The sequence below is a fragment of the Macaca fascicularis genome, chromosome 11 (assembly GCF_037993035.2).
Source record: "Macaca fascicularis isolate 582-1 chromosome 11, T2T-MFA8v1.1".
NCBI classification, from domain to species: domain Eukaryota; kingdom Metazoa; phylum Chordata; class Mammalia; order Primates; family Cercopithecidae; genus Macaca; species Macaca fascicularis.
In genome coordinates, this window is record NC_088385.1 from 113,617,596 (window position 1) to 113,639,377 (window position 21,782).

Consider the following 21,782-nt stretch of genomic DNA (forward strand, 5'->3'; position numbering starts at 1 on the left):
ACTCTTCATTCAGCTACCCAGTTTAAACTTGAGGTGCCTTTAAACAAATAAAGTTCCCTAAGAGGGTCCTATTAGAGATCTTTTTCCCAATAAGCCCTTTTCAAAAGCAAATGGAATAGTTGAAATGTCTGAACATGTGGACCTTCCCCAGGACTTCTTTCCTGACTTAGCCCAAAGCTTACTCAGGCTGTTACTTCTTCCTTCACAGCTGCCCCCAGCCCACTTTTCCCCTGTTAAGAATTTTAGAGATCATCACTAAAATAATAATTCAGCTTATTGACTGCCTGCTCTAAGCCAGCTCCTGTGTCAGATCCAACACATGCGTGGTCCCATTGAATCTCCACATCAAGCCCATGAGGAAGACACTCTTATCACCCCCACTTTACAGATCAGAAAACTCAGGCTTAGAGAGCTGGTGAACCTAACTCAAGGTCACACAGCCACTAAGCAATAGAGCTGAACCCAAGTCTGGTCTCACATCTAGTCTCAGCTTCACCACCAGGCCTTAATGCTGCTCATGTATTCATGGCAGGGGAGACAAAAAAAAAAAAAAAAAGGAAATGTGGGTGAGTTTCAGAGGTTCCAGGATCTTTCCAAGTGTTTACAATCATGCTTCCTGTTCTGCTTTTTCCTGTCCCCTGGATGGAACGTCAACAGAAAGCATGGCCCTGAATACCCTAATAGCACTGGGGGTACCTCTGATCATTGTGTCCCCAGGAACTCCCAATGGGCCAGGCACAGAGCAGGTGTCCAGCAAGGTTCATGGAATACCAAAGAGATGAGTGGAAACCCAGAGTGAACCTACTTCTTAGCTCTGCGAATCTTCCTAGTAGTGTTAGACTCAGTTCTCTTCCCGCCTCAGCACCTTTCATGAGGGAGGAAAATGTGAACCAGACTCATGGGGAAAAATACAATCAGCATTGCTTGCTTAAGGGACCAGGCTCTGAGCCTTTGCTGGAGCACCGTGGAGGTCACTGCTGCCTCTCTCAAGAAAGAACCTCTGTGGCTTTCTCTTCAAGTTTCCTTAGGTACAGGGCAGAATGGTGCCCTTTAAAGCTGTGACTGCATTCTTCTGGGGACATAAATGCTGTGGTTCAGTTCAACCCAGCTAGTCCTTACTGAATGCCTGTCCTAAGTCAGGTACTGTATTAGATGCTGGCCAGAGGGCAGTGAATAAGATGGACACAACCCTTACCAACATGGAGTTTACAGTTAATGGTAAATCAGACCTCAAACATGTATTTACAGATGTGTTGCATCTTACCAAAGAGAACAGTGCCATGTAATGCAGTGCTGTGAAGGGGGAATTGAGGTAGGGTACCAAGCCTCAAGGCAGTCCAGCACATGTGTGTCAACCCTGTACCTCCCAAGCAGACAGCTGGGAAGTCCCTGAACACACATGGAGTTGGACCAAAGGTCATCTTGAGCAGGGCTGGGACAACTGTGTGCAGCACTCTTCTTTCCTCACAGCGAGCTGACAAATCTGCAAACTCTTGCTTGGGGGCGGGGGGTTACCATCACCTCTGTGATACAGATCTCAGCCAGCAATGCTCAGCTTACCTTAGATTTTAAAAGTGCACATTAGTACTTAAGCAAGCTGATTAGAATGAGTTATCATTGTAACTGCACAAGGTCTGTCGGGCATCCCAGCCCCATGTCCAAGTTCCATTGACTGGGATCCCCGGAGCTGGGATGCCCAACAGACCATGGTTCAAACCTTGCTCTTACACAGCATGGGGCTGGGATGCCCAAAAGACCTTTATTCAAATCTTGGCTCCAGTGCACTGTGACCTTGGTTTTCATTTCTGTAAAATGGGGCTAATGTGAAAGGATTAAATGAGACTATCTGTGCCACCTGCTTGGTACACAGTCTAGTATTAGCATAGTGAAGTGGTTAGGAGGCAAGCACTTGAGTCAGGCTGTGATTGAATCTTGTCTCTGCAATTCACTAGCTGTGAAAGAACAACCTTTGGATAATTACTCATCTTTCTTTGTCTCTGTTTCTTCACTTGTAAAATGGAGGATAATAATGGTACCTACCTCCTTGGGTTGTTCATCCGTTCAGTCAACAAACATTTGAGCATTCTAGTGCTATGACCCTCTGGTCTCAGAATCTTACTTCTTGTAGCAAGCATCTACTAAGTAAAATAGAGCAAAGTGGCCAGTCCTTTAAAATGAGAGAACAAAAACTGCTCAAGTGAAAATGAAAGAAACGTATGGATCTTGAATTGTGGTTTGATTTATTGATCTCTGCATACAGAAACACAAAAATGTGATGAGGCCGGGCGCAGTGGCTCAAGCCTATAATCCTAGCACTTTGGGAGGCCGAGACGGGTGGATCATGAGGTCAGGAGATCGAGACCATCCTGGCTAACACGGTGAAACCCCGTCTCTACTAAAAAATACAAAAAAAAAAAAACTAGCCGGGTGAGGTGGCGGGCGCCTGTAGTCCCAGCTACTCGGGAGGCTGAGGCAGGAGAATAGCGTGGACCCGGGAGGCGGAGCTTGCAGTGAGCTGAGATCGGGCCACTGCACTCCAGCCTGGGAGACAGAGCAAGACTCCGTCTCAAAAAAAAAAAAAAAAAAAAAAAAAAAAAAAATGTGATGAAAAGAGATGCTTCAAACTAGAGATCACCAGAGCCATGTTTCTATTTTCTAGAGCACTTCATTGATTAAAAAACACTTCCAGATTCAGTTATCTGAATTAAGATGAAGACAGGTTGTAAAGTGGTAGGATTATCTCTCCAATGAGGAAAATGAGCAGCAGAGAGACTGTTGCACTTACTCAACAAGTATCTATTAAGCACCTACTACATGCCACACAGAGAGGCTGCTTAAGCTACCTGCCTGATATAGTTGTGGTCCAGAAACATTTGAATTATCAAATGTGCCCTACCCTGGGCAGAGAGCAAGAGAGCAGCAATGCCTCACCCATTAATTCAAGCAAGAATTTGTTGGGTAACAACTATGTCACAGATAATGCACCAGCTAATAAAGATACCAGACGAAGAACTAGCAGGGAGACACACATGCCCATCCAATTATGCCAGTGCCATTAGTCATATAATAAAGGTAGAAAACCGATACTAAAGTGCTATGTGAGTGCAAAGGAGGGGTGATCAGTTCTGCTGGCAAGGGGCATGGAAGGTTAAAGGGATTTCATACCAGGGCCATTTCAGCTGGGCCATGAGGAACCAAGTGGTGGGAATGGCCTGAAAAAACAGACTAAGGCTATGAAAAAAGTAGGGCTTGCTGGGGGAATGGCAAGTAATATGGGATAGCCACAGTTTAATGTGTTCACAGGCATGGAAGATGATCTTGGAAAGGTAAGTTGGGGCATGTTTTATAAAGTCTTGAATGCTCTGCTAAGACCTTAGAGTTTTATTTATTTAAAGTTTTACTTTATTCAAAGTTTTGTTCCCCTGTTGTTTTAAGACATAGCCCTTGTTAAATACAACTGCAGTGATGCGTGTGGGGTTCTCCTTTGTTTGACAGTATATCAGGAGTTTGACCACCTCTTGGAGGAACAGTCTCCCATCGAGTCCTACATTGAGTGGCTGGATACCATGGTTGACCACTGTGTTGTGAAGGTTGGTAAACCAGCGCTGAGGGGGCAGCCTTGGGTCCTGCAGCCCACCACCGCCTACTGTGAACTTGGCTAACACAAAGCCCCATGGTGAGCTGTCTGAACAGGGTTTTGAGGAGAGGCCCCAGGAGGTGAAGGGGGCACAAGGCAGGACTCTTGAGTCTTCCATCCCTGATTCAACCAGGTCAGCATCTCTTTTATCTGCGGTATACACTGAGTCTTGGCATAAGATTTCATTTTTTCACAGTATTTTTGCTGCTACAAACAAAACAAAAACCATTGCTCCATAGCAATGACTTTGAAGGCCATAAGCCTTCCTGTCATTTTTCTGTATGTATGTATGTATTTATTTATTTATTTTTGAGACAGGGTCTCACTTTGTTGCCCAGGCTGGAGTGCAGTTAGCTCACTGCAGCCTTGACCTCCCCAGGCTCATGTGATCCTCCCACCTCAGCCTCCTGAGTAGCTGGGACTACAGGGGTGTGCCACCATTCCCAGCTAAGTTTTGTATTTTTTGTAGAGATGGAGTTTTGCCATGTTGCCCAGGCCGGTCTCAAACTCCTAGGCTCAAGAGATCATCCGCCCATCTCAGCCTCCCAAAGTGCTGGGATTACAGGCGTGAGCCACTGCAACTGGCCTTATTTTTCAAAGAGACAGTAATAAATGAAAGGTCAAGTTGACCACTATTAAAGCCATTCACTTTCTTGTAGGTGGCTGCCAAGAGACAAGGGTCCTTGAAGAAGGTGGCCCAGCAGTTCCTCTTGATGTGGTCCTGTTTTGGCACGAGGGTGATCCGGGATATGACCCTGCACAGCGCCCCCAGCTTCGGTAAAGCCACCCCAGCCCTCCCCATCTCCAAACACCTTTTTCTCTGGGCTCCGTGCATTGAGTCTACCACAGCCTAACTTGCTGTTTCTGCAACGTCATCACCCTGAAACACATCTGTTCTGGGGAGACATGACATTGTTAGGACTTTCAGGGAGAGAGATGGCGTTACGAGCTAAAGGTGGAGTATCAATCTGAAAATGAGTCGTTTTGCCCACAGATAGTATTATCTGAGCTTAAAGAGGAATAAATTGCAGTGGCTGTGCTCTCCATGCCTAGATGTCCTCAGTGATTGCTGCTTCCACAGCACGATTTCATAGAATCCCGTATTTGTGCACTTCCCAAGACTGAGCATGTGAAGAAACCTCTGAGTTTGAACACTTGCAAATGTCTTGATTGACCATACTCTAGCTGTGGGCAGATGACCTTAAGTTTTATTTAAAATTGTACTCTAGTCTAATCCCTAAAAGAGGTCATTTGCATTCACTTTCCCTTTTGTTTCACTGACCCTTTAAGTCTTCATCACCTCCAGGAGATAGGAGACATCCCCACCTCAAGTCTTCATCTGCTGCTTTCTAGTAAAACACGGCTTGAACTCTCTGCCCAAAGGTACTGATAATAGTCTCTGCGGGCAGCAACCTGATTACTGAATCGGGGTGAATGTTACGCTACATCGTAGGACAGTTTTCTACTTTTCACCAGAAAGAAAGGAATATGTACCGAGTCCAGATCATCACTGGCAAAGTGAGATGGGACTTTTGGGCATTATCCAGACATTTGAAATCCCAAAACATTTTGGTTTCAATTTTCTAGGCATTTCAGCAAAGGAGCATTGGTAAATTTTCTGGGTAATTGCTTCAGTTCTCTATTTCGCTTTGCAAGTAAGGGTTGTGGTTTTGTTTCTCATTATCTCCAATTAAGCCAATCAGCTCTGGGTTTTGCTGTGGGTTTAATTTGACACTTTTCCATCTAGCTTTTTATGGTCTTGTCACCATTTTCCAGTTGTGCTATACAACGAAGTAAATATGTGGGAAAACAAAGAAGGCAGTATTTTTTCTAAACAGCCCTGTCCATGAAAGACTGTGTTTACCCACTTGGAGAAGCGTTTTGTTGTGGATTTCTTTAATCTCAGCATTGGAGATTTCTCTGAACCTGCCTGCACCATGGCTACAGATGGAAATTCTCTTTGAGCTGTATATGGAAATGCTCCGCTGACTGCTACCTGGGCAGTGGCATCAGGCACGGCATTTTGATGACTTCCAGTTCAGCACAGTTAGTGTTAGCACATGTTACCTCTAGCTCTGGAGAAATCATTCATGCAGAACTGTTTTCCCTTAAGTGAACTGTTGGAAAATATTTGAGATTTTTTTCATTGCTTCCAAGTCAGAGAATCAACAATATGACACACAAATACACACATATCCACATCCACACAGTGAGCATCCTCTCCATGCTTTATCCTTTATTCTTCAATTTGCTGATTTTTAAACTGACCACGTGTGCTAGCAGGTGCCTTTCATTAGACAGGGAAAGTAATTCCCTTGCAATATTCTTGGAAATGCATCTGTGCTTACTAACAGTCAATGTAAAAAAGAAAGTTTGAACAGGAGAATGATTAGGCTTTATGAATGGGTTGAATTTATTACTAAGAAATATGGTTCTTTGAAATGTGTTTCTTTTTGAACCACACACTATTTTGGGATAGATATACTGGAAACTCAGGCAAATGGCAAAAAAAGATGATCACAAATCACTTAGAAAAGGAAAAAAAGAGATATTAACCCAGTCTCAGTTTTACAGTATTTTTCAACCCTGAGTGGGTTGAAATAATACCTGTCTCCAAGTCCATTTAGCAAACTATCTGAAATGGCGGCCCAGCTCATCTGACTCATTGTTGAGTTTTGCAGCTTGGGGTGACAGGCAAGTTAAAAGAGTTTGCGGCAGACAAAAGCCCAGCTCCCCCTTTCTGCCTGTATATGTCAAAGACCCAGTTGGTGGTTGTGTTTGGGTCATGTGTTCCCTGTATGAAAACAGCTAATTAGGAAAAAGAGCCCTCTGTTCCCTGGTCCCCTCCCCCAGCCACAGGGGCCAGCTCTATATATCTTATAACTCCCACATGGTCCTTGTTGCTGTGAATGGCTACAGGGTTTGTGTGTCAGCGTAACAGGCTGACCATTACAATGATCGTGTGGAATATCACAATGATCCCGTAGGGGACTCTATCACCTCTTCCCAGAACAGCCTCTTTCAAAGGTAGTTGACTCCTTTCTTCTCCTTAATTCCTTTTCACTCTCTTCTCCTTAATTCTTTTTAACTGAAAGAACCTATGCTGTGAACTAAAGTAGCCAGACTTTCTTTCTTTGCTGCAAGCAGTGTTTTTAGCAAAATTAGTGAGCAAAGGTAGGCTATCAGGCAAACTTTTAGTCCTAATGGAACTGAGCAAATCAAAGTTTCGTTTTTAAAAAAACACCATCTTTTTAGTCGACTGATCTGATTTCAGTTCCTAGAGTACCTAGATCTCAAGTCGGTGCTAGCGCCTTTACCCTTTCATTCTGGGTTTTCACCAAATGCCTGCTTAGTTCACTGTTACGAACATCTGGAAGGTAATAATAGTTCCCGGAAGCACTCCAGCATAAGTCAGTTTAAAAAGCAGCCTGGGTGTGGGCACAGCTGATGGCACACTTGCACAACACTTCCACGGTTTCACTTTTTTACACACCTGTTGTCTGACCTAGCATCAAAGCTCACTCACTTGGGCAGGGCCGGGGAGACCATGTGGGCATGTGTCAGGGAGTGGCTCCCAGAACAAGTAGCCACGACCAAGCCTCCCCAACTGCTTCTCTATGCTTAGATGGCCTGGCCTGGCTCCCTTTTAGGCAGAATCTGCTAAATTGCAGGACCTGAATGTTCGCAATGTCATTCAGGTCCCCACCAAGCACTAGGATACAGGAATTGCTTTCCCTGTAGTCAGGAGTGGAAGTAAAAACCCAGAGAAGAGAGGACTTGCGTGTGGACTCAGAGAAGTGGCAGATTGAATTCAACCCACAATCATTCCCATGCTAAAGCTGGAGTTTTTCCTGACATGCTACACTGCCACCACCTCATTTACCTTTCTTTGGGTAAAAGAAAATTAATAATAACAACACAGCAACATTTATTGAGGGCCGGATATACTTTAGACATTACATTTTCTCAATTCTCACACAACCCTGTGAGGTCTGAATTACTGCCCTCAATATGACAGACGAGGAAGCTGAGGTAGAACTTGAAGGATTTGCTTAAGATTGGAGATAAGAATGAAGCAAAGACAAGATAATGACGACTATTATAAGAAATATTTTGGAAGCACATACTGTCATTGAATTATTGCATTAACTCTGCAATGTAGGTAATAATGGATACTTTTCTAAAGACTTGAGAAGGGAGCTTGGAGAATTTCCTTGCACAAGATCAATGCAGCAAATGTCAGAATTCTGTTTGAAAATCAAATCTCCCTGACTACAAAGCCCATTCCTTTTTGATTATCACAATTAAGGCAAATACTCTGGGCTCAGATGCATGCCACAATAGAGTTAGAAACATTTGTTTAATCCACATTGATGATATTATTAATATTTTTTAAAAATCTATGGATTAAGATTAAAAATTTTAAAGCTATGAGAGACAAGAATAATTATTAGACTGTCATGAGTAGTAAGAGATGCCAGAAGACAATTGAGTAATATCTTTTAAGTGTTGAGAACAAAGAACTGTCAACTATTATTGAAGAGTGAGGGCAAAATAAAGACATACTCAGTTATACAAAGACAGAATTTGGCACCCACAGATCTTCACTTAAAAAAACAACAAAAAAAACTATTAAAGGATGCATTTCGGCTGGGCACGGTGGCTCACACCTGTAATCCTGGCACTTTGGGAGGTGGATTACCTGAGGTCAGGAGTTTGAGACCAGCCTGGCCAACATGGCAAAGCCCCGTCTCTACTAAAAATGCAAAAATTAGCTGGGTGTGGTGGCAGGTGCCTATAAACCCAGCTACTTGGGAGGCTGAGGCAGGAGAATCACTTGAACTCAGGCGGGCAGAGGTTGCAGTGAGCCAAGGTTACGCCATTGAACTCCAGCCTGAGCGAGAAGAAAAATAAAGCCATAGCTGAGGTCTAGAATACAAGAAACAACAAAGTTCTAGTTATTGCTGCCGTTGCTGTGTAATAAATTACCCAGGCTTAATGGCTTTAAGACAACCATTTTATTATGCTTATGAATTTTTCAAGTCAGGATCATGTGCCAGCTTGGGGTTCCACATGCAAGTGCCCCAAATGTGAAGTCACTTTGCTTTTATGATCCAGTCTTAGATACAGTGTAACTTCCCTCATACTCCATTGGTCAAAGGCAGTCCCAAGCCTATCACGGCTCAAGGAGGTGCACAGACCCCAGTTCTTAACAGAGGGCACATCAAAGAATTTAGGGACCCTGTTTTAAGATGAGAGAAATGTAAAAATATGTAAACATATTTAATTAACTATTGAATGTAATTTAAAAACTAAAAACTATATATGTGTTTTAAAAAGTTAAAAATAAGTTCTAGGTAAAAATATAACACGGAGTAATGAGAAGAGAATCTTCAAGGAACAGTTGAAGCATGCTAAGGTCTTTGTCTTCTTTAGGAATACTAAGTAACTTTAGGCTTTGTTGGAGAAATTTATAGTTTGGATTTAATAAATGCTTAGCATATATGTTAACAAATTAAGGTATCATTACTAAAAGAATACAATCATGATTATAGAAGAAAATGGAAGAATATGAAAACTTAAGAGATAAAACATTAAATGGAAAAGAAGAATTGAGAAGATAAAAGCAGCATAGAAAATGGATGGTAAATGAAAGCACAAAATAGGATGGTAGAAATAAAGACCAAATGATAATCACAATAAAGGAGTAAGTCTCTTCCTTCAAAAAACATCAGGCATAAATGTTTTTATAGTTTAACTAAACTTATAAGAAAGTTATAAAAAATATAAAATCTTTAGTTTATGAAAATAAACATGAAAATAAATATTTCAGAGAATAAAAGAAGAGGCCGGGCGAGGTGGCTCACGCCTATAGTACCAGCACTTTGGGAGGCCGAGGCGGGCAGATCACGAGGTCAGGAGTTCAAGACCAGCCTGACCAACATGGTGAAACCCTGTCTCTACTAAAAATACAAAAATTAGCCAGGCATGGTGGCACGCACTGTAATCCCAGCTACTCGGGAGGCTGAGGCAGGAGAATTGCTTGATCCTAGGAGGCAGAGGTTGCAGTAAGCCAAGATCATGCCACTGCACTCCAGTTTGGGCAACAGAGCAAGACTCCATCTCAAAAAAAAAAAAAAAAGAAGAAAATCTGTTTTCAGTGACTGCAAAGCTTAGGACATCCTGGTCCAGCCTAGGATGTCTGATTTCACTGTCCTCAGTGCTGCTTTGCCCACCTCATTTCCTTCAATAAAATGGTTGCCCCCACAAAATAAGGAAATTATTGTATTCTTTTAGTAATGATACCTTAATTGATTAACATATATGCTAAACATTTATTAAATCCAAACTATGAATTTCTCCAACGAAGTCAAAAGTTACTTAGTATTCCTAAAAAAGACAAAGACCTTAGCATGCTTTAACTGTTCCTTGAAGATTCTCTTCTCATTACTCCGTGTTATATTTTTACCTAGAACTTATTTTTAACTTTTTAAAACAAATATACAAATTAGTTTTTGGTTTTTAAATTACATTCAAAATAAAGAAATATACAACTCATTTTACAAAGCTAACATAATCTCAATATCAAAATCTGGCAAGAAAAGCAGAGGAAAAGAAAATTATGACTCAACCACACTTTTTTTTTTTTTGAGACAAAGTCTCACTCTGTTATCTAGGTTGGAGTGCAGTGGTGAAATGTAGGCTCACTGCAACCTCCCCCTCCCAGGTTCAAGCGATTCTCATGCCTCAGCCTCCTGAGCAGCTGGGATTAGAGGCGTGTACTACCATGCCCAGCTAATTTTTGTATTTTTAGTAGAGATGGGGTTTCACCATGTTGGCCAGGCTGGTCAGGAACTCCTGACCTCAAGTGATCCACCCACCTCTGCCTCCCAAAGTACTGGTATTACAAGTGTGAGTCACCATACCCGCCTACACATATTTTTTTCATAGGTGAAAAAAATTCTAAGTAAAACACTAGCAGATCAAAGTTAGTGGCAAAATTTTTAAAATCAGTATTAGACTATGCCAAAAATCCTAAAAGGAAAAATTACTAATTAACATACTATATTAATAAAAAGAGAAGAATCATATAATCATCATTATAGATACAGAGAAAAAAAGCATTTAATATATTCAGCTCTCAAGTATGGTTTTAAAAAAACCTTTTAGCAAACTAGGAATAGAAGGGAATTTAATATCTTAAAGGGCATCTAGAATTCTGCAGCAAACATCACACTGAATGGCGAAATGTTAGAAAATTTCCCATTGCTATCATGAAAAGACAGGAATGCCTTCTAATATGATGTCTGATAAATATGTACTGGAGGTCCTAGCCAATGCCTTAAAAAAAGAAAATGAAACACAAGAATTAGAAAGGAAAACACAAAATTGTCTTTATTTATAGATGTCATGATTGCTGGCAAAAAAGAATCCACAAACTAATAGAACCAATAAGAATTCAGTCAAGTTGGCCGGGCGCGGTGGCTCAAGCCTGTAATCCCAGCACTTTGGGAGGCCGAGATGGGCGGATCACGAGGTCAGGAGATCGAGAGACGATCCCGGCTAACACGGTGAAACCCCGTCTCTACTAAAAAAATACAAAAAAATAGCCGGGCGAGGTGGCGGGCGCCTGTAGTCCCAGCTACTCGGGAGGCTGAGGCAGGAGAATGGCGTAAACCCGGGAGGCGGAGCTTGCAGTGAGCTGAGATCCGGCCACTGCACTCCAGCCTGGGTGACAGAGCAAGACTCCGTCTCAAAAAAAAAAAAAAAAAAGAATTCAGTCAAGTTACTGAAAGTAGTTTTTTTTTTTTTTTTTTTTGGAGACAGAGTCTTGCCCTGTCGCCCAGGCTGGAGTGCAATGGCATGACCTCAGCTCACTGCAACCTCTGCCTCCTGGGTTCAAGCGATTCTCCTGCCTCAGCTTCCCAAGTAGCTGGGATTACAGGCATGCGCCACCACAGCTGGCTAATTTTTTGTATCTTTTCACCATGTTGGCCAGGCTGGTCTCAAACTCCTGACCTCATGATCTGCCCGCTGTGGCCTCCCAAAGTGCTGGGATTACAGGCGTGAGCCACCACGCCTGGCCCTGAATTCAGTTTTTATAAAATCATTGGCATTCTTAATTTCACTATATAACTTAAATATAACTTAAAACACACACACACACAATTCATAATAGCAATAGAAACTACAAGGTACCTGGAAATAATTCTAACAAAAATTGGTGGTGTTCATTTTACACTGGTGTTCATTTTAGAATTCTCTGTATTTGTCTATGATAGATATTTTTCATAAGAAATGAAATGCTTTGATTCTACCAAATGCAATTAACTATATTACCATATAACAATAACAAAATAAAATCTCCTTTTGTCTCTATCCTAATGCCTTTTTCTGTAACAGGCTCTGCTGCTCCCTAGCTCTGTGACTTTAAGCAAGTTATTCAAGCCCTCTGAGCCTTCATTTCCTCATGTATTAACTGAAGATAATACCTTCTTTGCAGTGTTGTTGACAAGTTAAAAGAGCTTACTTAGCGCGGTGCATATGGAAGTAGTCAATGCTTATCTATTTGATTCATTCATCTAACACATATCCATTGAGTCTCTGTTGTGTGCCTGGCACTGTCGTGGTCACTGGGTATAAAGCATTGGTCAAGACAGAAAAATCCCTGCAAGATGGAGCTTACAATCTAGTGGAGGAGGCATGCAATAATAATTAAGTTAAATACAGGATATAGTATTTAACTTAGATGGTGAGAAATGCTAAGGAGATAGATAAAGCGGGATGTTCGCTATAACTGCCTCTCCCCTCTTGTTTTTGATGTCTGTCTCTCTCATCAGTCTTTCTGTATTTACTTTTCATTTTTCCTGTCTTCATCGATTTGCACTATCCTCATTGCTGTGACACCCTGGCACTGAACTGTTTACTGCCCAATAATCTTAATGATTAATTTCTGCTTACGAAGAAGACTTAGCTTCTGTGGAGTCTGAGACTGAGCTTTATGGCTCCTTTGTAGTCAGAGCGCTTAGCACAATGGTTAGCAAGTAGCAGTAGCTCTACAAACTCTTGTTGTTTCAAGGATTAAAATTTACAATGGAAAATTAACAGACTAACCGGTAACTGATCAGAGGCATTAATGAAGACAGCTTGAAGCCCCATGTCAAATCCGCACTTTCCCTAAAGTACCGGCTTCCAAGTTCAGCTCTGATGTTTTCTAAGAGTAATCTTAGGCAAGTTTCTTCACCTCATCAGATCTTTGTCTCCTTGTCTTATAAAACAGGAGGATGGAATAAAATGAAAATGTTTGTTCATCCTAAAACGACTAGCTTGGATTTTTATCATCTAAGCTTTCCATGTTAATTCATTATTTCATAGTACATTTCTCTCTTTCTATCCATGTTGACTTCAGATCAACATCCCAGCAAATAATTTCTTCATTTTGGAGACCCTTTCCTTATTTGATGCTATCTTTTGACTTCTTTGACTCTATGAACACAACAGTCGTGTCATGGGATCTTAGAACATAGTAGCAAAAGGGACCTTAGCGATAATAACAATAGTTACCTATTATTAAGCATCTAATAGATACTTTCCCTCATTTTAGTACTTCTATAATGTACATTTTACTGTCCTTTTAGAGAGCTGTAGTGCATAATGATTGAAGAGCAACTTCAGAGTCAAGACAGTCCGGGGTTCAAGTCTTGGTTCGGCCACTTAATGACTGTGTGACATTAGACAGCTACTTTAACTCCCTAAGCCTCACTTTCCTCCTTTGTAAAAGGAAAGTGTAACTTACCTCACATGGTTGTGATGAGGATTCAATGCCAAAGTAAATCTCCGGTGGTTTACACAGTGGCTGCCACAGAGTCAGCAGTCAATAAATGTCGGATTTTGTTTTCAGTATTTATAAGCATTAGGGAGGGTAAAGTAACTCATCTAAAGTCTCAGATACTAAGTGTCAGAGCTAGGATCTCAACCTGGGCAGTTTAATCCACAGCCCGTATAATTACCCACACGGTGCTGTTCCTCCTCAGTGGCTCACAGGATCCCATTTCAGGGAAACTGATGGAAAGTTTAGTGTTAGAGACCGCATCTCACAATGACTGAGCAGAACCTGGACTTTGCTGAATTCCAAATGGGGTTGAAAAACCGACATAGTACTGGAGATGGAAGAAGGATGTGAAGGAGGTGCAGGACAGTGGACCTTGGCCTTGAGCTCCGTGGGAACAAGGACAGGAGTTTGTGGCAGGTTCTAGAGACAGAGGGTCATGTTCATGACCTGCTGGGCATCTAGTGGCCTTACAGTTAAGCCAGGGATTTTCCTCTCTAGCCTTTCTAGACCAAAAGAATTAACTGATCCGAGATGAAGGGTGTGGATGTATACAGAAGCCAGGTGCAGTTAAGGAGAAAATAAATAAATTTCACCAAGGAGTGCTCCAAAAGCCCCCAACTAGCCTCCACCACCTTATTTCTGAGACTTGGAGAGACCTAGTTCCCAACTCAAGTGGCCCCTCTAGGGGCCAAGTCACTTATGCCATCTCGGCCTTATTTTCCCATCTGTGCTATGAAGATACTGAACTAAATGACTTATAGGGGAATGGGAACAGATTATGGAGCCAGACCAAACTAAGGCAAATCCCTACTTGATCACTAATGAAGAGACTCATTTCCTCATTGGTAAGGGAGGATAATACCACCTACGTTACAGTTTGTTGTAAGAAAGAAACATATGTTCAGTGCTTAGCAGAGTTTTTGGGACAGAGTAAACGCTCAATAAACAGTAGATATGATGATGATAATAATGGTGGTGGTAATGATCATGACGAAGATAGAATGACAAAAAAAAATAATGCCAGAGTGTCTCATAAAGTCTCTAAAAGGCCGGGCGCGGTGGCTCATGCTTGTAATCCCAGCACTTTGGGAGGCCGAGGTAGGTGGATCACCTGAGGTCAGGAGTTTTAGACCAGCCTGGCCAACATGGCGAAACCCACCTCTACTAAAAATACAAAACTTAGCTAGGTGTGGTGGTCCGTGCCTATCATCACAGCCACTAGGGAGGCTGAGGCAGGAAAATTGCTTGAACCCGGGAGGCAGAGGCTGCAGTGAGTCAAGATAGTGCCAATGCACTCCAGCCCAGGCAAGGGAGTGAAACTCCATCTCAAAAAAAAAAAAAAAAAAAAAAAAAAGTCTCTAAAAAAGCAAGCTAGAAGGAAATGGGAAAAAAACAAGCAGTATACTGGTCAGCTTGGAGAGAGGTGAAAAGTTTTGGACATTTAAAGGGACTGCAGGATATCCACATGGAGATGTCCTATTGGGACCTGGAAACATGGGATGGGAGATAAAGGCTTGGCCCCTCTCTCTGACCCTGGATCCATGAGGCCTTGATTACAGTAGACATTAATTGAGCTCCTACCGTAGGTGCACCATTCCACTGTGCACGATAGCAGCATGACATGCAAAAAAAAAAGCTGGTTTTGAAATAATGTATTATCTATTAATCGTGTCATCTTGCATAAGTGCTTGGCCTACAAAATAGGAATAAAAATACCCACCTTACAACATGGTTGTAGTTATTAAATTAGAGAAGATAAGACTTTGAGCACAGAGACTGGCATATAGGAAAGTCTTTAGAAATGACTCTTCACATTCCCTTTTACAAAATAATCTACTCTAAATTGAAAAATGAAGACTGCCACCTGAAAAGACCAACTATCTTCAATGAATTACCTTTTCTAAGAACCATGTGCTAAATGAGGTCTTGAAAACATTTAGGGAAATAAGTAAATAGCTTGTTGCAGATTTAAATTTTCAAATTTGCTCCTAGAATTATGTCAGGTACATTGGTAGACAGCAATAGAAGGCAAAGTCCCCACCACGGGCATACTTAAAGTCCAGTTGGGGGAATAATACGCTGATGGAAGAGATAAAAGTGAGAGACGCTGTGTTAATAAATGCTGAACAGAGTGAGGGGTGCTCAATGAGGATGAGGCCAGTAGGTATGTGAGAGCTCAGAGGTGGCTCGGTGGGTGCCATTTTTGATGGTGTCATACTAATATAACTTTAGCAAGGAAAAGATTCACTTGCCACAAAGTGTTAATGACACTTACCTTGCCAAGCACTAGGCTAAGCTGAGGATACAGCTGAGAAATGCAACCTCTGACCATGACGAGATCATAAGTGAGTGGAAAATTAGACTCTTGAGCAGACCATTTAGAACACTGTGTAACTTGTGCAGCTGACCAGACAGAGGGGGCCTACATGAGACAGCACTACTTACTTTCTGTTTGATCCTTTTTTTCACCAGGGTCTTTTCACCTAATTCACTTAATGTTTGATGACTACGTGCTCTACCTGTTAGAATCTCTGCACTGTCAGGAGCGGGCCAATGAGCTCATGCGAGCCATGAAGGGAGAGGGAAGCACTGGTAAGCCAGCATTTTCCTGGGAATTGCACCACTTAGTAATGTTATTTGTATCCTTACTTCTGTGCTTTATGTTTCTTTAACTCTGTATCTCAAAGAATTTAGTTGTGGTAAACAGGTCAAGTGGTATCAAACCAATCGTGTCTTTTTCCTCTTTAAAGTGGGCATGTGGGCTGGGCATGGTGGCTCATACCTGCAATCCCAGCACTTTGGGAGGCCAAGGCGGGCAGCTCTCTTAAGGCCAGAGTTCGAGACTAGCCTGGTCAATATGGCAAAACCCCATCTCCACTAAAAATACAAAAAATTAGCTGGGTGTGGTGGTACACACCTGTAGTCCCAGCTGCTCAGGAGGCTGAGGCACAAGAATCACTTGAACCCAGGAGGCGGAGGTTGCAGTGAGCCCAGATTGTGCCACCGCACTCCAGAGTGGGTGACAGAGCAAGACTCCATCTCAAAATAAGTACATAAATAAACAAACAAATTAAATAAAGTGGGCATGTGTATATATGCAAATTGCCTTGAGTGCCATGATGGTGATGGGAAACCACGGAAAGTTTTAAGCAAGAGTGACATCACACAGATTAGAAGAATATTTCACTTTTTAAAGTATCTTAGAGACACCTGCCTTTACATTTGGTTCTAAAAACTTCCCCTGTGTCTATCCACAGCAGAAGTCCGAGAAGAGATCATCTTGACAGAGGCTGCAGAGGCTACGGCGCCAACCCCTTCACCAGTGCCATCGTTTTCTCCAGCAAAATCTGCCCCATCTGTGGAAGTGCCACCTCCCTCTTCCCCTGGTAGCAATCCATCCCCTGAGTACACTGGCCTCAGCACTACAGGTAATGGGAAGTCCCTCAAAAACTTTGGGGAGTGAATGTTTGAAGAAAGGGCTTTCTGCCAGCCTGGGCAACATAGTGAGACTTCATTTCCACAAAAAACTAAAAATTAGCCAGGCATCTTGGCTCACACCTATAGTCCCAGCTACTTGGGAGGCTGAGGTAGGAGGATCGCTTGAGCCCAGCAGGTTGAAGCTGCTAAGAGCCATGATCGCACCACTGCATTCTGGCTTCAGTGATAGAGTGAGACCCTGTCTAAAAAAAGAAAAAAAGAGCTTTCTGGAAAAAACATTCTTCCCCCACAATCTCCAAAAGATAATGCCAAAACCTAGGTATCTCCTGGATTTGTGAATGACGTACAGGTACTCATTTATTCATTGGTACACATTCTGTATGCTGCTGTTTTCAAGTTGGCAAATTAAGCACATGATACAATCCAAAAACTAAGCCAGAAATGATTATAATGCTATATAACATAAATACACAAACATTCTTGAAAACAAGAAAGGGAACTCTCTGAATCAAAAACTGAGCTGCTTTCTTTTTCTCTGGAAAGGGAGGCAGACAGGAAACCTTACACTAAACTATGGCAACCACAAGCAGGCAGGGGCTGGGAATGTGAGTGAGTCTTGAGCTAAGCTAGAGTTGCCGGGCACATGGCATGAGGCTGATGCTACCGCCCACACAGTCCAAGATGTGCACAGGAGTCTCCTAAGATTAATTTACAACTAAGAATTACCCAAGCTTGGATACACATCCAAAAGAAGGCAGAGATCCAAACAGATGTTTGTACATCAGTGTTCCTAATAGCATTTCTCACAATAGCCAAAAGGCAGAAACTACCGAAGCATCTATTGATGGATGATGGATAAAGAAAATGTGGTGTATATATATAAATGGAATATTACTGAACCTTGGAAAGGAATGAAATTCTGACTCATGCTACAACTCAGATGAACCTTGAAGGCAGTATGCTTAATGAAATAAGCCAGACACAGAAGGACAAATACATGATTCCATTTATATGAGGTACCTAGAAGAGTCAAAGTCACAGACACAGTGAATGGAATGGTGGATGTCAGGGGCTGGAGGGAGGGGAAATGAGGAGTTAGTGTTTAATAGGTACAGAGGTTCAGTATGTGATGATGAAAAAGCTCTGGAGATGGATGGTGGTGATGGTTGCACAACATGGTGAATATACTTAATGCCATTGAACTGTACACTTGAAAATGGTTAATATTGGGCATGTTGGCTCATACCTGTAATCCCAGCACTTTGGGAGGTCGAGGCGGGTGGATCATGAGGTCAGGAGTTTGAGACCAGCCTGACCAACATGGTGAAACCCTGTCTCTACTAAAAATACAAAAATTAGCCAGGTGTGGTGGTTGGCGCCTGTAATCCCAGCTACTCAGGAGGCTGAGGCAGGAGACTCGCTTGAACCCAGGAGGTGGAAGCTGCAGTGAGCTGAGATCGCTGCAGTGAGCTGAGATCACTCCACTGCACTCCAGCCTGGTAAACAGAGCAAGACTCCATCTCAGGAAAAAAAAGGGGTTAATATGGATATATGTTACCACAATTAAAAGTCACCCAAGCATCTGTGGAAGCCCAGTTCCATGAAGGAGGAACAACAAACTTAAAAACACAGAGAGTCTATATCCAAAGGAATAAAGTTAATGGGACAACCTGAAAAGTATTGTTAAGATGAGAACTAAAAATAAATCAGTCAGGCACGGTGGCTCACCCTGTAATCCCAACACTTCGGGAGGCCAAGGTGGAAGGATTTAAAGCCAAGAGTTCGAGACTAGCCTGGCCAATATATTGAGACCCCATCTCTACATAAACTTTTTTAAAAAGTTAGCTGGGCATGGTGGTGTGCACCTGTGGTCCCAGCTACTTAGGAGGCTGAGATGGGAGGATCATTTGATCCTAAGAGTTCGAGGCTGCAGTGAGCTATGATCAGGCCACTGTACTCCAGCCTGGGTGATAGCTTGTTTTAAAAAAAAAAAAAAAGAAGAAGAAGAAGAAAGAAAGGAAAGAAAGAAGAAAAAGAAATCATACCCATGAGAGTCAATATCTTCAAAAGGAAATATATAATTGTTGAAATAATAATTTCAATAGATAGGTTGAATATTAGAAAATTAGATCTAACTGAAAGAGATCAGTAAACCAAAAGACTGAGCTGAGGAATTCTCTGATAATGTGGCAAAAGAAATACTAAGTATAAAAGTGATGTTGAGAAAAAGGACTGATAAAGTCAGAAATGGCAATATTCATTTAATAAGTGTCCAGAGAAAGAATAGAGAGAAAGTGAAGGTTATAATAGCTGACAGTTTTATAAAATGGAATAAAGACAAGGCTTTTTAGACCAAAAGCTCTCATTGAACATGTGCTGAATAAATGGAAAAATTAAAAAAAAATCACCTCTAAGCCCACTGAAGAAAATCAACGATGAAAGAAATCTTATTAGCTTCCCCAAAGAAAATGCATAGATAACCGCCAAAGGAGAGAAAACCAGACTGATAACAGACTTCTTATCTGCAACATTAGATTCAATATCTGAAACCATACTTTTGAAGTGTAAAGAAAAAAACTGCATTGAAAACTTTGGATCCAGAATCCTATATATGTTTATTCATTTATATATGTACACACATGTATTTTTTTCCCCCTGTGAGGACATTTTATGTGTCAAGTCCTGTGCTGGGAAATAAATAGATTAATATGCCAAGGTCTTGCTACCAAGAGGGAACACAAGGATAAAGAAAAGTACAGAGACAACTGTTATGGAAGGAAGAATGTGGTATATGCAATAAGTGAGACATAAACTAATGCTATGAGGTTCCCAAGGAAGGAGAGATTCTTTGTGGCTGGAAGTATCAGGGAAGACCTCACAAAGATTCCAAGCTTTGTGGAGTGGAGGGCTTGGTCAGGCTGTGATAATTAATTCATTATCTTTCCATCCAAACCTGCTCTACTACCCTCCTGTTACCCAGGCAACAAATATGGGCATCAGCTTCAAATCTTTCCTCTCCCTAAACTCCTGTATTAGTTGGGGTAGACTAAGCTGGTGTGACAAATAGATCCAAACCACAGGTGGAGTTAACAAAACAGAAATCTATTTCATGCTTGAAGGCAGTACTGCTAGGGTATTCAGTCATAAAGGAGGCTCTCTGTAATGTAGCCATTTGGAAACACGTGCTCCTTCAATATTACGCTCCATCATACCCCAGGGCAGTGTTTCCCAAACTGTGATCCAAAGACCAGCAGTATCAGTATCTCTTGGAAACTTATTAGAAATGCTCATATCTGGTCCCGCTGCAGACCCAGTGAATCAGAAACTCTAGAAGCACGGCCCAGGAATGTTGTTCAACAAACTTCCAGGTGATTCTGATGCTCACTAGGTTAAGGACCACAGCCTGAGGGCTTTGTCAAGTCTGCAACCAGCCGGCAGAAATGGAAAAAGGGCATGGAGGATGAAAACCTACTCTCTTAAAAGCCCTGGCCTGAAGGTAGCACACGTCACTCCCACTTATATTCCATCAGCGAGGACTTAGTCACGTGGCCTCATGTAACTGCAAGAGAGGCTGGGAAATGTAGAATAGCATGTACCCAGGCAGGGAAGGGGGAACAGCTGTAGGGGCGACAGCAGGCATTCTCCATCACATTTCCCAAGTCCAGTTGTTCTAATACTAATCTAGATTGATCTGTTCCTTCCCATCCTACTTGTGCCTCTGGTTCAGGCCACCCCCACCTCTCACGGACATCCACAGTGACTCTCAAGCTGATACCCTACCTCCAGACTCCACTCTGTCCTCTCTCATTCTACCCACTAAGTCTCATTTTCATGAAGCTTGTGCCTCCTCAAAGTGCTGGGGCAAAGAACCCACTGCCTCACTCTAAAAGCCTTAAAGAGCTCTCCTTCTCCAAATCACTTCTCACACTGTTCCTTCTTCTTGGGCTAGCCTCTTTCCACCCTCTGCCTGATAAAATTCTACTCATCTCCTTTGATGTTTCCCTCACCCTCCAAGTTAGACTCTTCCTCCAGACCCTCACAGCATGGACTTAATTATATCCTAATTCTATTTAGGACTGTTTCCAGAATAGACTCAGAACTAAAGTGTTTGTTGTTGTTGTTGTTTTGTGGGGGGCCAAATAAATAGGGTCAGATTGCTCCATTCAGGATGTCTTTTATCATTCTATCACGTATCTACCCATTTATCCAAAAAATATTTCTCAGGTGGCTTGGACGTGCTAAACACTTTCAGATAGGTGCAGATACAATGGTGAACAATAGAAGTGTGGTCCCTGCCCCCTGGGGGTTTATGTTTAGAGGTTAAGGTTCTTGATGAACAAACTGACAGTAACAATATAGTGTGAGGAGTGCTAGGTTGGAAGAAGGGTCAGAGTATTATGGGAGCATGAAGGAGAGGGGAGAAAAGGTATTCCAAGTAGAGGCAAGAGAGAGCATGTTACTTTCAGGAAACTTAAAAGTATATATCCTGGAGACTTTTGATTAATTCCTTCCCCAGAGTTTCCTCTCTGTGGAACTACACCTACTTAGAGAGGGATTGAGTAGATGCTTAAGAAACTAGAAGGACTTGCTGTCTTGTGTACTAGCCCATAAACTCAGTGGCCCTCTGTCAGGGACAGCTAAGGAAATTGGATTCTTCAAAGTATTGAAAAGTTGGGTTGTTGATAAATGGCATTAGATCAAGCTTTGATTTCACTTTGGGTACACAGCTAGAGAGCCCTCTTCTGTGGAAATTTAGATGTGAGATCACCACATTTGTTTATATAGATGCGCCTCAAACTGTATTTTGTTTTCTGCTTTGAGGAGGAAGAAAGTGATCAGGCTCCCACCTCCCTCCCATTTTCTTTCCATAGTGGG

General features: G+C 42.1%; 1 protein-coding gene across 9 annotated transcripts in view; it reads left to right on the plus strand.

Annotated features, from left to right (window-relative positions):
• The window catches only part of RFX4 (regulatory factor X4), a 179,263-nt gene that overhangs the window by 134,073 nt on the left and 23,408 nt on the right, over positions 1–21,782 (plus strand). For 7 of the 9 annotated variants that reach the window (XM_005572116.5, XM_065524745.2, XM_065524747.2 and 4 more), the window contains 4 exons: positions 3,496–3,590; positions 4,297–4,414; positions 15,942–16,061; positions 16,727–16,897. In XM_005572116.5, the coding sequence (XP_005572173.1) occupies positions 3,496–3,590; positions 4,297–4,414; positions 15,942–16,061; positions 16,727–16,897 (504 nt within the window). The remainder of the gene's footprint in view (positions 1–3,495; positions 3,591–4,296; positions 4,415–15,941; positions 16,062–16,726; positions 16,898–21,782) is intronic. The other 2 variants (XM_045365846.3, XM_074007679.1) reach the window with 1 other exon arrangement.